Source organism: Thunnus albacares, chromosome 7 (assembly GCF_914725855.1).
Source record: "Thunnus albacares chromosome 7, fThuAlb1.1, whole genome shotgun sequence".
NCBI classification, from domain to species: domain Eukaryota; kingdom Metazoa; phylum Chordata; class Actinopteri; order Scombriformes; family Scombridae; genus Thunnus; species Thunnus albacares.
This window is the reverse complement of record NC_058112.1, coordinates 2,644,885-2,659,233: the sequence shown is the minus strand read 5'-3', so window position 1 is coordinate 2,659,233 and position 14,349 is coordinate 2,644,885. Positions and strand designations below refer to the sequence as shown.

Genomic DNA, 14,349 nt, shown 5'->3' with positions numbered 1-14,349 from the left:
TTTGTCCATGTTTGACAAATTTGTACTCCTTCTGGGTGTTCAGGGTGTAGCAGCCCTTAAACCACCTGAGGGTGCAGCAGAACATGTCAGGGACAGAGCCAGAAAGTCAGAATTGGGGAGTTGAAGAAATAAAAGCAGAGTAAAATCAGAGGATGATCATGTTAAAGGACACGCTGAAAGAGGTTTTCCTTGCTGTAATCATTCCTCCTGTTCATACTGGCTATTAATCAGAATCAGAATCCGATTGGATCACTGGATCAGCAGGTTTTATTTGGCAATAAAACCTACTTTATTGCCAAGTAAGTTTACACATTCAAGGAATATGCCTCGGTGTGATACATAACAGTCAAAAAGGTAAGAAAAAACACACGTACCTATACAAAGTAAGGGAAAAATACCACTACCATGAAAGATAGGTTGATATAAAATATATAAATAACAATTTACAATTAATAAATATAGAAAAAATATATTCTCAGTGAAAAGATCTATGGAATTGTATAAGATGGAGCACCATGGGGGATGGAGCTTTCTGCTCTGCTGCACCACACTTGTGGAACACCCTGTTGGTGTACAGGGAGAAGAGAGGTGGAGAAAGGACATGACCTTGAGGGGAACCGGTGCTGATGGTCAGGGAGTCGGAGACATTCTTCCACTGTTTCACATGCTGCTTCCTGTCAGACAGGAAGTCTGTGATCCACCTGCAGGTGGAGTCAGGTACATTCAGTTGGGAGAGCTGATCCTGCAGGTGGAGTCACTACGATCTCCATAATAAACATAAAGTAGAATTATCACCTTTCTTACAATGTCAGCACACATTCTTTTTTAACATCCCTCCATCGTATCACACTGGCCCAATAAACTAAAGACTACTTGCTAAATTCTTAACACTGATCAGGTCTACACACTGTCTGATTAAGTGTGTGAAATGATTTTTTCAGAAAGAGGCCAAAAACTGAATTTGTTTTATACATTTCAGCGTAATAAATAATCTCAACTGGAATGACACAAATTCTCAGGTTTGCAGAGTCTGACTTGAGTCCACATCTCTGGTTTCTGTTGGTCTGAGGTTACTGTATGTGAGGGTTAACATATCCCAAATACAAATAGGCTGCATCATTTGTAGTTAGTCATTTTGCATCTGTCTGACATTTTTCCTGGTGAATCAGAATTTAGCTGCTGCTGGTTGTTCAAAAACTGCAGCTGAACTTCAGTATTTAGTTCACACTGGAGATGAAGAGGCTTTAGGAACAGCTGATGTCTCATTTCTGTCTAGTGGAAGTTACTTGGTACAAAAAGAGGTCGATTTATACTGGTCAGTAAACTAAGTGACTGAGCTGTCAAACTAGTAAACTAAAGGATAGTGCTAACCAAAAAGTTTGATATGTAGACCTGCAAGCACAACTTCAATTTTTGTGCACCATGTATGAAATAGAGCCACTGGCAGGAAGTGAAGCTCATCTAGACCAGTGACCTCAGCATCAATGAGGCTTAGTTTGTGTATGCACAATACCACTAAAATGTAAAGAGTCAAACAGAGTTGTTATGTTTCCTCAGAGGTATACTGCTACATAACTGCTGACACATTAGAAAGTAAAAAAAAAAAAAAAAAAGTCATTTGAAGCATTTTAAGGCTGTTATGACAGCTACAATTTATTGGCATTTTGTCATGAACAGTTGAGTCACAGTAATGAGTCATCTGGATCAGACCTGCAAAAAGCAGAGACATTAATAAGGCAACTATCAGTTGATGAATAGCAGATATTGAGATTGGGCCAATTGTGTCTTACCAGAAAGATCTTTCAGAAGCCACCTTTGGTTGGTGCTTTAGCAGGACTCCTCTGGTTTGAAGTTTTGCTGTTGGGTCCTGAGACTGGGGGAACAGCAGGCTCTCCTGGGGTGTAGCGGGTTTGAGTATACACCTCTCTTCCGTGCTGGTAGCTTGAGCGGGAGCTGAAGGAGTAAACTGGCTCCAGATCAGACACGTCACTGAAGACCGGCTCTGGGTTTTCATCACCGGCAGAGGCGTCCCCCTCATAACCAATACCTGAGCTAGCATAGCCATAGCCATAATAGTTGCCACCTGGAGCACTGCTGTCATACCCACTGGACTGAGAAGCTGGATAAGCAGCCCCATAGTTACTGACCTCAGGGCTGTTAAAGTGCTCATCCCTGAAACTAGCATAGCCACTGTGGTAGTTATTACCCCCAGCCATGTTGTGGCTACCGTAACCGCTAGGGCCAGCACTGGAAAAGCTATCTTGAGGAGCCGGAAGCTCAGAGGGTTTGCCAGAGCTTGGGTTGGGTAGACTTGGTAGAGAAGAGCTGCTGCCCAGGTCAGAACTCACCCCTCCTCCACTGAACCAATACCCATTAGATGGCTGCCACCTGAACCCTGCATCAGCAGCACCTGAACCATATTCTGGGGAGAAACAGGATTCTGTTTTAGCAACAACTAGCATTCATCACATGCTGCTGAGATTAGAGTAAAGAGCTTTTCAATGTCTGATTTCAGTGGTTCTTGTCTTACTTTTCCCCACAGGGACACAAGAGATGCTTCCAATCAGCAGGCATGAAATCCACAACACCCTGAGAAACAACAAAGAAAGAAACATTTGATTTTGAACCTTAAGATTTTTGATAACCCTTTAAGAACTTAATTACTTACCTCATCCTGATGTAGTTAGGTGGATAAATTCAGGTTAGACTTAAAGCTAATTTGTGACTTCTCCCAAAGAGACTGTACATTCAAAAATTAAAAAAAATTCTGGTTAGTATCAACAATTAGAGACAATATTATAACCCAAACCAAACCCATTTCATACCTGCTAACAAACCAGAAAACCTTCCCAACAGGAGTTCTTCTGTGGTGTCTTCATGAACTATGAGCTGCTTTTAAACCATTCTCAATGCTGTGGGGATTGATTGCTCATTAGTAACAGCTGGTGGTAAAGGACACCTGGAGTGTGGGTTAATTAACCTGCTCATCAAGGAACAAACAATCAACTTAAGTGGACATCCTGAAGGAAAACTGTCTGGACAATATTGGTCTCTGCTCTGTTCCTCTTCTTCCTCTCCCAATTCTGGAATTTGTTTGCTTTTTGTTTTTAATGAAGAAAAAGGACAAACGCAACCAATACTATATTTTTCTTATTGTCATCACATTCTGTGAAAAGATCCAAATGAACAATGAACTGATCTACTGATAGGTATTGTGTATTAAAGCCGGATATATCTTATTCATGCGTGCCGTAGACCTTCATTGTTGTCCAAAAACTATTAAAAACACATTGTTGAAACTGAATGTTGCACTGGGTGACATATTCCTTCATTACCATGAACAAACACACTGTAGTTAATTTTATCTCAATTCCACACACACGTCCTGCGACGCAACCTGTCAGAAAGACAAGGGCCAAACAGGCTTCACACTGGGAAGATCAGGTGTATGTAGCGGTTAGTCAAAAGAGCCCTGACATTCCTGTCTATGAGCTCAAACTGGAGAGAGGAGGCAAGAACAGACTAGTACATAGAAACCTTTTGCTTCCATGTGACAGCCTGCCAGTGGATAAACCTGAGACAAAAGATCACACCAGAGGAAAAAAAGACCCCCAATATAAAAGAGAATGAATTCGGCAACAGCTACCAGACCAGGATACGGATAGTGATGGAGAGGATGGAGGTGAACTTGTGTGGAGGTTTCCACACCATCACAAACATGGCAGGAGAGTTACTGTTCCTATTCCTGAGGTGGAGACCTGTGGGCCTGAAGTCGAGGGAATGGAGGAGCCTCAGTCATGATATGGTGAGGCAGCCTTAGCTGACACTGGGGAAGAAGAGGAACCTGAACTCCAGGTAACACAGGATGATCATGAGCCTCTTCAGTAATAGTAGGAACAAGCATCTGATGAAGAGGATCAAGATAAAGACTCTGAATCAGAGCAGGAGTCATCACCTCAGCTGCTGAATGTCTACCCTCAGAGAGAGAGGTGGCGGCCCAGGATGCTGACATATGATGCAATGGGACAACCTACACAGAGACATTGACAGACTGAATGACTACAATGGCAAAAAAAACAAAACAAAAAAAAAAGACACCGAAAACAAGAGATAATGGTTTCTCAAACAGTGTTGAAGTTAAAAGTGCATATTGATAAAGACTAATGTGGAGGCATCGGTAACATGTAACTCATAGTGTCTAATAGGTAAACAACAGAAGTGTGGTAACAGAGTCGAGTTACATTGGCCAATTCATCCAAATAAGGTGAAAATGTTGAAAATGTTAAGGTATGGAGCCTGGAAAAGAGAAAAATGGTTTGATGTTCAGATAAAATGGCATTGTGTTACAGTTAAACACAAATAACTTTTACTTTGGTCTTTGAATGCATTTAATTTAGAAGTTGTAAGATGGAAGTTTCTACTGGACAGAGTAGATATCTTTGGTTATTAAAACCATTTAATTATTCAGGAATGCACCAACTATATGTCAACTGTTGTGAAAATGAAGACTTTTTTTAAGTGGGGGAGTGTGTGGTGCCATGGATGTGGTACAGCTTATTACTGTGTTCCAAACTGATATAACTATGTCTATGACACCATCTTAATGTATTTGTTTGTTTATTTGAATAATGGTTGGTTATTTGAACAAGTATTTCGTGACTACATGGAAGATGACCTGCTTTTCACAGGGAATACCAGTTTTAGCCAGCAGAGGGCAGTAGTCATACAGGGAAGCATTAGAACAGTGCTTGCAGGTGAGAAATCCTACATGTCGCAAAGTATTGACAATAACTTTTTGATAACTTGTAATATTCATAAATGTGGTGTTGAACATGTTTTGTGTGAATAAGAAGTGGAAGACCATGTGATTGTTTGTTTACTAGCATAGCATGCTCAACACAAAGCTCTACTGGCTAGTCTCACATGTTAGCCGTCTGATTGGCTTTGTTTCTTTGAGCTTTTACAGTTTTATTACAGTTGTGGTTAAGTTACACAGGACATTTTTATTTCTTATTTTACTTATTATTTCATGATGTACATTGGGATAGTGGAACTGATTACAGTGGGAATTATTTCTTGATTTATTGTAATGTATGTAAGCCATGCTTACATAGAAGAAAGCTGCGCTAGTGAATGAAAGCATTAGAACTGTGCTGCGGGCATCTATAACATCATTTCATTAGTTGCTCACAGTTGATTTAAATATGTGGCACCTGAATCCTGTCATCATTAAATGTGTGCAACATATGGAAATGAGATCTGCATCTATGTAAGCAGATAATGGAATGGTATTTCATCAAAATAATGTAAAAAGAGTGGGCATCGTCATGAAATCTAACAATTTAAAATTTACATCTCTTACTTTAGTTTCAGATTTTTTTCAAAGCAAAAAAAGCAGTTTAATTGCAGTTGGACTTTAAGAAACCAGGTTACTCAGAGAAACCAAGTTATGCAGGTTATCGGGGAAAGCTTTTACATACACTGTACTAACCTGGTTACTGTTAATCTACTTATACATGCAGGAGGTCAATAATCAGATTTCCCCATCTACCCCCCAATCTTATTTTGGAACTGAATTTAACAGAACCAGAAATCAACTTGTTTAGACTTTTAGTCAGACTGTCTTTGGAATTATTTTAAATACGAGGATGCACTGCTTCATGTTATGATCCTCCAACTACTCTACTGTACTTTCTCTGTCAGCAGACTTTTGTCATGCACATTCATACTTGTAAAAAGCCACTTAGAAACCCAGTTGCCTGTATATATATAGCCAAGAAAGCAATGTTCTCCAGGAGACAGCTACCCCAATTATGTTACCTAGGTTTCTAGTTTACATGACATTATAGAAATCAGCTTACTGCTTAACCAAATCCATCCATCCACCATTTACATTGTGATCCAGGGCACAGTGGCAACAAGCAAAGCAAACCAACCTAGACATCCTCACTAGTCATATCATCTGTCTTCCTTTGGAGGATCAATGGCTTTCCTTGACTAGATGGGATATGTAGTCTCACTAACTTGTTCTGGGTTTAGCCCAAGCAAGTAGCTCCCAGTTTGAAAAGTGAAGCCAATGCAGAAGTGCCTTAAACCTGCATTCTTTCTAATGACCAGCTGGGGGCAACTCCACTGGTTGCAAAAAGTCTGATTGTATGAAAGTCTATGAGAAAATGATCCTACTTCTCTCTTTATTACCTCAGTAAACACATCCTAATGAGTTTATGGTCTCAATAGCTAGTTGCAAGTCTTCTTAGCATGATGTTCATTTTGTAAATTATGGTCCCATTTAGAATAAAATAGACAAAGCAAAGTATGCTTTAGGGTATGGCTACCTTGTGATTGACAAGTCACTATGACAATGAAAATGTTGATTATGTAACATAACCATGTCATAACCAGAGATTCACAGAGTACAGGTATAGCTGCAGCTATTTCACTGACTGTTTTCAGCTCATGAAAGTTAACATTTGTCACCTTAAAAAAAAATCTTGCTCAGCTCTTGGTTGTACCAAAACCCTCTAAAAGGAGTTGGATGTTAGTCTTTCCCAGTAAGTACATTGTTTCAATGGTTTTAAGCCTGTTTTTCACCAGCAAAAAGATTAGCATAGTTAACCATAGACTAAATGCACTATGCTAACCAGTACCAATCAAGCTAGGGCCACCTCCACCCTCTCGTCCAAATATGGTCACTTCTGGTGCCAATAATCAGAGACGGCAATGGTCAAATTGCCAAACGCAAGGCTTCAAAATAGTCCACAAACAATGGGTGAAAGTGACTTCACGCTATGGCTTGACCCCATTATTGTACTTGTGAAAACATTTTAAAATCCAGTATTTCAGACTGACAATGCATGTCCAGCCAAGAAGAGCAAGTCTTTGTGACAAACTGCTGTGGTAAAGAATGTTTCTTAGGCTTGTGAATGGCACTCTGACCAGAGCACAGCTTAGCTACAGTAGTCAGTCCCAGTGATGCTGTGGTTGCATGTGTGACCTGTACTGTATACCATGTTTAGTTGAGGCAACTTGGCATTTGAAATGAACACCCCTAAAACAGACTAAGACATGGGAGGATAACCCAAAGGCAAGTTTTGTGAAGTAGGCTAGTTGCTGGTCAAGTTTGAGACAGTTCCTGCTGGCAACTTGAACCTTTCCAATATCAGAAGTTGTCTGTTTAAACCTAATGCAAGACAGTCTTAATACAAGAGGCCTTCAAAGACTTGTTATGAAATTTAGTTTATTGGCATTAGATGTACAATTCAGGAGCAGCATGGAGACCTGCAATGCAAGAAAACTTAGTAAATAAGCCAATAGTGGATTGCAAATGCTTAGTATACACACACACACACAAGTTGTACCTTACCACAAAAGGCTTTCAGAAGCCACCTTTGGTTGGTGCTTTAGCAGGACTTCTCTGGTTTGAAGTTTTGCTGTTGGGTCCTGAGACTGGGGGAACAGCAGGCTCTCCTGGGGTGTAGCGGGTTTGAGTATACACCTCTCTTCCGTGCTGGTAGCTTGAGCGGGAGCTGAAGGAGTAAACTGGCTCCAGATCAGACACGTCACTGAAGACCGGCTCTGGGTTTTCGTCACCGGCAGCATAGCTGGTAGAGGCGTCCCCCACATAACCAATACCTGAGCTAGCATGGCCATAGCCATAATAGTTGCCACCTGGAGCACTGCTGTCATACCCACTGGACTGAGAAGCTGGATAAGCAGCCCCATAGTTACTGACCTCAGGGCTGTTAGAGTGCTCATCCCTGAAACTAGCATAGCCACTGTAGTAGTTATTACCCCCAGCCATGTTGTGGCTGCCGTAACCGCCAGGGCCAGCACTGGAAAGGCCATCTTGAGGAGCAGGAAGCTCAGAGGGTTTGCCAGAGCTTGGGTTGGGTAGACTTGGTAGAGAAGAGCTGCTGCCCAGGTCAGAACTCACCCCTCCTCCACTGAACCAATACCCATTAGATGGCTGCCACCTGAACCCTGCGTCAGCAGCACCTGAACCATATTCTGGGGAGAGACAGGATTCTGTTTTAGCAACAACTAGCATTCATCACATGCTGCTGAGATTAGAGTAAAGAGCTTTTCAATGTCTGATTTCAGTGGTTCTTGTCTTACTTTTCCCCACAGGGACACAAGAGATGCTTCCAATCAGCAGGCATGAAATCCACAACACCCTGAGAAACAACAAAGAAAGAAACATTTGATTTTGAACCTTAAGATTTTTGATAACCCTTTAAGAACTTAATTACTTACCTCATCCTGATGTAGTTAGGTGGATAAATTCAGGTTAGACTTAAAGCTAATTTGTGACTTCTCCCAAAGAGACTACATTCAAAAAGAAAAAAAGATTCTGGTTAGTATCAACAATTAGAGACAATATTATAACCCAAACCAAACCCATTTCATACCTGCTAACAAACCAGAAAACCTTCCCAACAGGAGTTCTTCTGTGGTGTCTTCATGAACTATGAGCTGCTTTTAAACCATTCTCAATGCTGTGGGAATTGATTGCTCATTAGTAACAGCTGGTGGTAAAGGACACCTGGAGCGTGGGTTAATCTGTGTCAGCTGCTCATCAGGTAGATGCTCTACATATAGTAGATTAGACTACTTCTTTATGTTTAATTAAGATAAAACAACTATTAAGAAATGCACTATTGGAACAATGACTATATCAGATCACGTCATGGTCATTCTAACAGTGAAGTTGAGCTCAAAGACAGGAAAATACTTATGGAGGATGAATAATTCCCTCTTACAAGATGCTGGTTTAAAAGAGATGATTAAAAAAATGCAAAATGAATATCTGAAATTAAATGATGCAGAAGAAATTAACAATATAATTTTGTGGGAAGGGGCGAAAGCTGTCTTAAGGGGAGAAATAATAAGATATTCATCAGTAAAGAAAAGACAACGGGAACAAATTAAGACTGAACTTGAACTTCAAATAAAAGTATTGGAAGACAAATAGAAAAAATCACATGACTTGAAATTAAACAAATAACTAAAGAAGAAATGTGCTGAAGTAGATAGAATGTTAACAGAAGAAGTGGAGAAATTACTAATACTTACAAAACAAAAACATTATGATGGAGGTCCAAAATCCATGAAAATTTTAGCCTACAGGCTTAAGAAGCAAACAAGTAAATCTCATGTTACTAAGTTAAAGGATGACACATCAAAAATTCTAACAGGTAAAAGCAATATTGCATAAGCTTTTGCAAAATACTATGAGGAACTATATAAGGATGAAGCCAACAACACCAATATGAGAAGAATGGAATTATACCTTAAGAACCTTAAGTTAAAACAAGTTTCATTATCACAAAATGTGAATCAGAAGACGAAATATCACAACAAATTAGGAAATTTAAAAAAAAGAAGGCCCCAGGAGATGATGGGTACACTAATGAATTTTATAAGCAGTTATTTTATAAAGATGGAAAGGATACAACAGATATATCTTCTTATAGACATTTACATTTACATTTACATTTTTCATTTAGCAGACGCTTTTATCCAAAGCGACGTACATCTGAGACTGATACAACACAAGCAGGGATCTAGTCAGGAGACAACAACACAAGTAAGTGCCATAAAGCTTAAGTTTGGGACCGATAGGACATAGATGCCAACAGGCAGTGCACCAAGGCAATGCATAGAGTGCATAGATTGCATAGAAGCAAGTTTGTTGTTTTTTTGTCTTTTTGTTTTTTCTCTACCTACAGTCTATCAAGTGCAGAGATGTCCATGAAAGAGCTAGGTCTTTAGTCTTTTCTTAAAGAACAGGAACATTTGAAACAATGGCATAAATGTATTAAATATGTGGGCCGCAATTAAAAAATATTGATGGTTTCAGCCCTAAAGTGTTAGAAGAGTTAATGTCCCCCCACCCCCCCCCTTCCTTTTTTTTCTCTTCTCTTTTCTTTGTGTATGTATGTATTATTGACTTATTTATTTTATTTTATTCCCCCTCTTTTTTTCTTTATTATTAATATTTCACATTAAAAACATATAAATGTTGTAGGAATGATGTAGGTATGAACAATATCATATGTATAACTCTTGTACTCCTGCAATAAAGTATTAAAAAAAAACAAAATAAACCCTGCTCGTCAAGGAACCTGCTGCCAGAAATACTCACTGAAGCTGTGGTTCCCAACCTTTTCTGTCAGACATTCCCCCACAGCACCTTTCAGATGAACTCACCTCTTCGGATATTATTACAATTATTTTCATACAATTCAACTGACATTGATTAGGTAAAATTTGCTGCTACCACTTGGTGTGGCAGAAGCTGGACATTTCAATCATTTATTCATTACTTTGAGTTTACTGTCTTAACTGGTTAACCATTATTTTACTTACTATTTCAACCTTCTATCCATTACTATTAGCCGACTATTTAAACGGTTTATTCATTATTTTAAGCTTTAATTTTCATTTTGCTTGCTAACTCATTTTTACGCACTTTCAATTGCAAACCTGCTGTTTAGATGCTTATCATTTATTTTATTTTTTATAATTTCTATTTTTTTCTAATTAGTTGAGTTCCTCCACAATCTTTCTACCTACCCCTGGCAACTGCAGAAGTACCCCTGGTTTTTGTGACCATTTTAAAAGATACACCTACTCAGTAAGAACCAAAGTCATGCAGTCTTAAGAGGCAGATTACCTTTTACAACATAATATTATAATAAATATAGAATACCATGAAACCTATGCAATATAAATGTCAAAGATCCCACATTAGCCTCAAACTCACCCAGATTTATTCCAGATATATAATGAACAGCTGTTTATTCTGTGGTTAGAGAGATGACGGGACAAATACAATGTGGTAGGCTATTATTTAGATAATGTACACTGACTGACTGCTGAAAGCAAAAACTGTGAAAGAACATTGATAAGCCTGAAAGTTTAGTCTGACACAGAATGGTTGAAATGGTTGTGTTTAGGTATAAAATGATTGACAGACCTCTGTCAGCCACATGCTTCTAGTCTCTGTCGTATTTGTCCATCAAAATACTCAGATGATGACCTTAAATTATGGTCTCTTATATGACTTAATGCGTAGTTTTCCAGTTTGATATTTATCACATATGTGAGCAGTCAGAGGTAACCCTCTCTGCTGATATGGTTCATTAGTTTGTCAAAATTTAAAATGCAAGAGATGAAATGTGTACTGCCATTCCTTGTTAAATGCTCATGAAAGTAACATCACTTTTCTACAGTTTTTAAACTGTTGGATTAGTCACAATGGGGCATGTACAAGTTGATGATTATCAATAATGACAGATATATATTCAATAGTGTTCTTAAAAATCCCTGTTGACTGAAAGGGTCAATACTTATCCTGAACTCAACTACAGCAATCTGTTTCTGTATGTGTGTAATGATAAACAAAGTATTTTTTATTGAAATAACAAAATTTTATTGTAACTTCAACTCAATCTCAGGGCTGAAACTCTCCAACACAGAATTGTCTCATGGATCAGCAGTGGTGAAAACATAACATCCATACAGGCCCAGCATAAAACATGTCGTTCTGAGGCTGTATTCTTCACTCAGTCAGAGAGTGGCCAACCACATTGTGTAATGATTCTCCAACTACTCTGCTGTGGTTTCTGTCTGCAGACATTTGTCATGCATATATGTAATTATAAAAAGTCACTTAGAAACCCTGTTACCTGTATATATATGGCTAAAAAAGCAATGTTCTCTGGGAGACATCAGTTAACTGCTAAACCAAATCCATCCATCCACCATCTACATTGTTATCCAGGGCACAGTGGCAACAAGCAAAGCAAACTAACCTAGACATCTTATCTGTCTTCCCTTGGAGGATCAATGGCTTTCCTGGACTAGATGGGATATGTAGTCTCTCTAACTTGTTCTGGATTTAGCCAAAGCAGGTAGCTCCCTGTTTGTCGGAATAAATATATATACACAATTTTATTTGCAAGAGACCAAACATAAATATGTTACCATTTGATGTACTGTACCAGAGTTGGCTTACTGCTAATTTTCATCTGCAGTCCCTTCAGCTAGTCAGTTAAAATATACAACTGCACAATAACAAAACAGTATGAAGCAAAAAACACAGGACACATAATACAAACTTACATGCAGCGGCACATCACGAACACTCACAATGTCAACTAGAAATGACAAATATACGCTTGACAAATTAAAAGCAAGATTTGTGTTCATGAGAAAATGTAAGAGTCAGTGGTTACAGAGTTGAATAGCTTTTAGCAGCCTTTTTAATTTGGTTTTAAAACTACAGTTCTTCATATCAGGTAGGACATTCCACTGAGTGGTGGCTTTCACACAGAATGCTGGTGGAAGAATGGTTTGTCAGTATCAGATCTAGTTTAGAGAATTTTGTAATCTTTGAGCCTTTTACGAAGTGGAATTTCTAACTTATCCCTCCCAATTTACAATAAAGACTCATTAGAATTAGTTTGCACCCTCTCAGGATTTCTGCAAGATAATAGAATGTGTCATTTGCTAAAGGGGACCTTTATACACTGTTCAATTGATTTCACAGCATTTTTCCACCCTACACCAACCAATCTTATGACCTTGGGTTGTTGTGATGCAAGTGTGTGCAAGCTGCAGTAGGAATGTGAATGTATGCCTTTACCAGAGCACAGCATAGTCAATGTCATAAAAGGCTAACAGCTTAGCTACAGTAGTCAGTCCCAGTGATGCTGTGGTTGCATGTGTGACCTGTACTGTATACCATGTTTAGTTGAGGCAACTTGGCATTTGAAATGAACACCCCTAAAACAGACTAAGACATGGGAGGATAACCCAAAGACAAGTTTTGTGAAGTAGGCTAGTTGCTGGTCGAGTTTGAGACAGTTCCTGCTGGCAACTTGAACCTTTCCAATATCAGAAGTTGTCTGTTTAAACCTAATGCAAGACAGTCTTAATACAAGAGGCCTTCAAAGACTTGTTATGAAATTTAGTTTATTGGCATTAGATGTACAATTCAGGAGCAGCATGGAGACCTGCAATGCAAGAAAACTTAGTAAATAAGCCAATAGTGGATTGCAAATGCTTAGTATACACACACACAAGTTGTACCTTACCACAAAAGGCTTTCAGAAGCCACCTTTGGTTGGTGCTTTAGCAGGACTTCTCTGGTTTGAAGTTTTGCTGTTGGGTCCTGAGACTGGGGGAACAGCAGGCTCTCCTGGGGTGTAGCGGGTTTGAGTATACACCTCTCTTCCGTGCTGGTAGCTTGAGCGGGAGCTGAAGGAGTAAACTGGCTCCAGATCAGACACGTCACTGAAGACCGGCTCTGGGTTTTCGTCACCGGCAGCATAGCTGGTAGAGGCGTCCCCCACATAACCAATACCTGAGCTAGCATAGCCATAGCCATAATAGTTGCCACCTGGAGCACTGCTGTCATACCCACTGGACTGAGAAGCTGGATAAGCAGCCCCATAGTTACTGACCTCAGGGCTGTTAAAGTGCTCATCCCTGAAACTAGCATAGCCACTGTAGTAGTTATTACCCCCAGCCATGTTGTGGCTGCCGTAACCGCCAGGGCCAGCACTGGAAAGGCCATCTTGAGGAGCAGGAAGCTCAGAGGGTTTGCCAGAGCTTGGGTTGGGTAGACTTGGTAAAGAAGAGCTGCTGCCCAGGTCAGAACTCACCCCTCCTCGCCAATGCCCAGAGTAATGAGAGAAAGGAATGAGGCCTGAGGGTGCCGGAGCAGCATTGTCTGATCTGTAGGCTGGAAGAGTCAATGTTAATGTAGTAGTTTGATTCATATAATTGCAATAGAACATTTTGAGCAGGTCATTTCTTACCTTTTCGTACAGGAGTACAGGTCATGCTTCCAATCAGCAGACACAAAATCCATAACATCCTGCGAACACATTTTCACTTAATGTGAAATGTTTGATTATTCTAATTTTAAGTAGACATGTCAATTACTTACATCATTTTGGTTCAGTGGATGTCTTCAGGATAGTCTGCTCTATAACTTCTCAAGAGACTGCAGAAGCAATGCACAAAGACCAGTCCACTGAACAATTAAGTACTGTAAACATGAAGATGAGATTGCAGCCCAAACAGAAACACTTCATACCTGCTACTGGAACAGCAGGTGTCTTCCACAGGAGCCTCTCTGCAATGTCTTCATGAGGCTCAAGAGCTTCTTTTAAAGGGTTCTCAAAGCCATGTTAATTGATTGGTAAGTAGCAACAGCTGATTGCAAGAGAACCTGAGGTGTGTTCAAAGTGAAAAAAGTGAATGGGTTTTTTTTGTTTTTGTTTTTTTTTTCTGGTTGAGCAATGTTTCCCCCTAGTGGGGTGATTTTTTTTCCAGCAG

The 14,349-nt window shown here is 39.6% G+C and overlaps 3 protein-coding genes and 1 long non-coding RNA gene across 4 annotated transcripts; 1 reads left to right on the top strand and 3 right to left on the bottom strand.

The window, feature by feature from the left end:
* Positions 1–1,623: 1,623 nt before the first annotated feature.
* LOC122986371 lies at positions 1,624–2,930 on the bottom strand. The gene is made up of 5 exons (XM_044357598.1): positions 2,826–2,930; positions 2,669–2,740; positions 2,531–2,589; positions 1,791–2,422; positions 1,624–1,710 (listed from the first exon to the last, which is right to left on the bottom strand). The coding sequence occupies exons 2-4, from the start codon at positions 2,671–2,673 to the stop codon at positions 1,803–1,805; spliced, it is 684 nt and encodes a 227-aa protein (XP_044213533.1). The 5' UTR covers positions 2,674–2,740; positions 2,826–2,930; the 3' UTR covers positions 1,624–1,710; positions 1,791–1,802.
* Positions 2,931–7,217: 4,287 nt separating this feature from the next.
* Positions 7,218–8,496, bottom strand: LOC122986370 (prisilkin-39-like). The gene is made up of 5 exons (XM_044357597.1): positions 8,409–8,496; positions 8,254–8,325; positions 8,116–8,174; positions 7,364–8,007; positions 7,218–7,278 (listed from the first exon to the last, which is right to left on the bottom strand). Exons 2-4 carry the CDS (start codon positions 8,256–8,258, stop codon positions 7,376–7,378), a joined length of 696 nt encoding a protein of 231 aa, XP_044213532.1. The 5' UTR covers positions 8,259–8,325; positions 8,409–8,496; the 3' UTR covers positions 7,218–7,278; positions 7,364–7,375.
* On the top strand, positions 7,851–13,704 carry LOC122986374. Its single transcript, XR_006404290.1, has 2 exons — positions 7,851–7,921; positions 13,659–13,704. It is a non-coding gene; the product is annotated as an uncharacterized LOC122986374 (long non-coding RNA).
* LOC122986369 (prisilkin-39-like) lies at positions 12,959–14,161 on the bottom strand. Its single transcript, XM_044357595.1, has 5 exons — positions 14,108–14,161; positions 13,958–14,014; positions 13,827–13,885; positions 13,101–13,750; positions 12,959–13,019 (listed from the first exon to the last, which is right to left on the bottom strand). Exons 2-4 carry the CDS (start codon positions 13,960–13,962, stop codon positions 13,113–13,115), a joined length of 702 nt encoding a protein of 233 aa, XP_044213530.1. The 5' UTR covers positions 13,963–14,014; positions 14,108–14,161; the 3' UTR covers positions 12,959–13,019; positions 13,101–13,112.
* Between the last annotated feature and the right edge of the window lie 188 nt (positions 14,162–14,349).

Bases quoted from the DNA above. Each gene is read 5' to 3' on its own strand.
- LOC122986371 (XM_044357598.1), bottom strand. The intron at 2,423-2,530 runs GTAAGACAAGAA...GTTTCTCCCCAG, and splicing joins TTGTGTCCCTGTGGGGAAAA to AATATGGTTCAGGTGCTGCT.
- LOC122986370 (XM_044357597.1), bottom strand. The intron at 8,008-8,115 runs GTAAGACAAGAA...GTCTCTCCCCAG, and splicing joins TTGTGTCCCTGTGGGGAAAA to AATATGGTTCAGGTGCTGCT.
- LOC122986369 (XM_044357595.1), bottom strand. The intron at 13,751-13,826 runs GTAAGAAATGAC...TGACTCTTCCAG, and splicing joins CTGTACTCCTGTACGAAAAG to CCTACAGATCAGACAATGCT.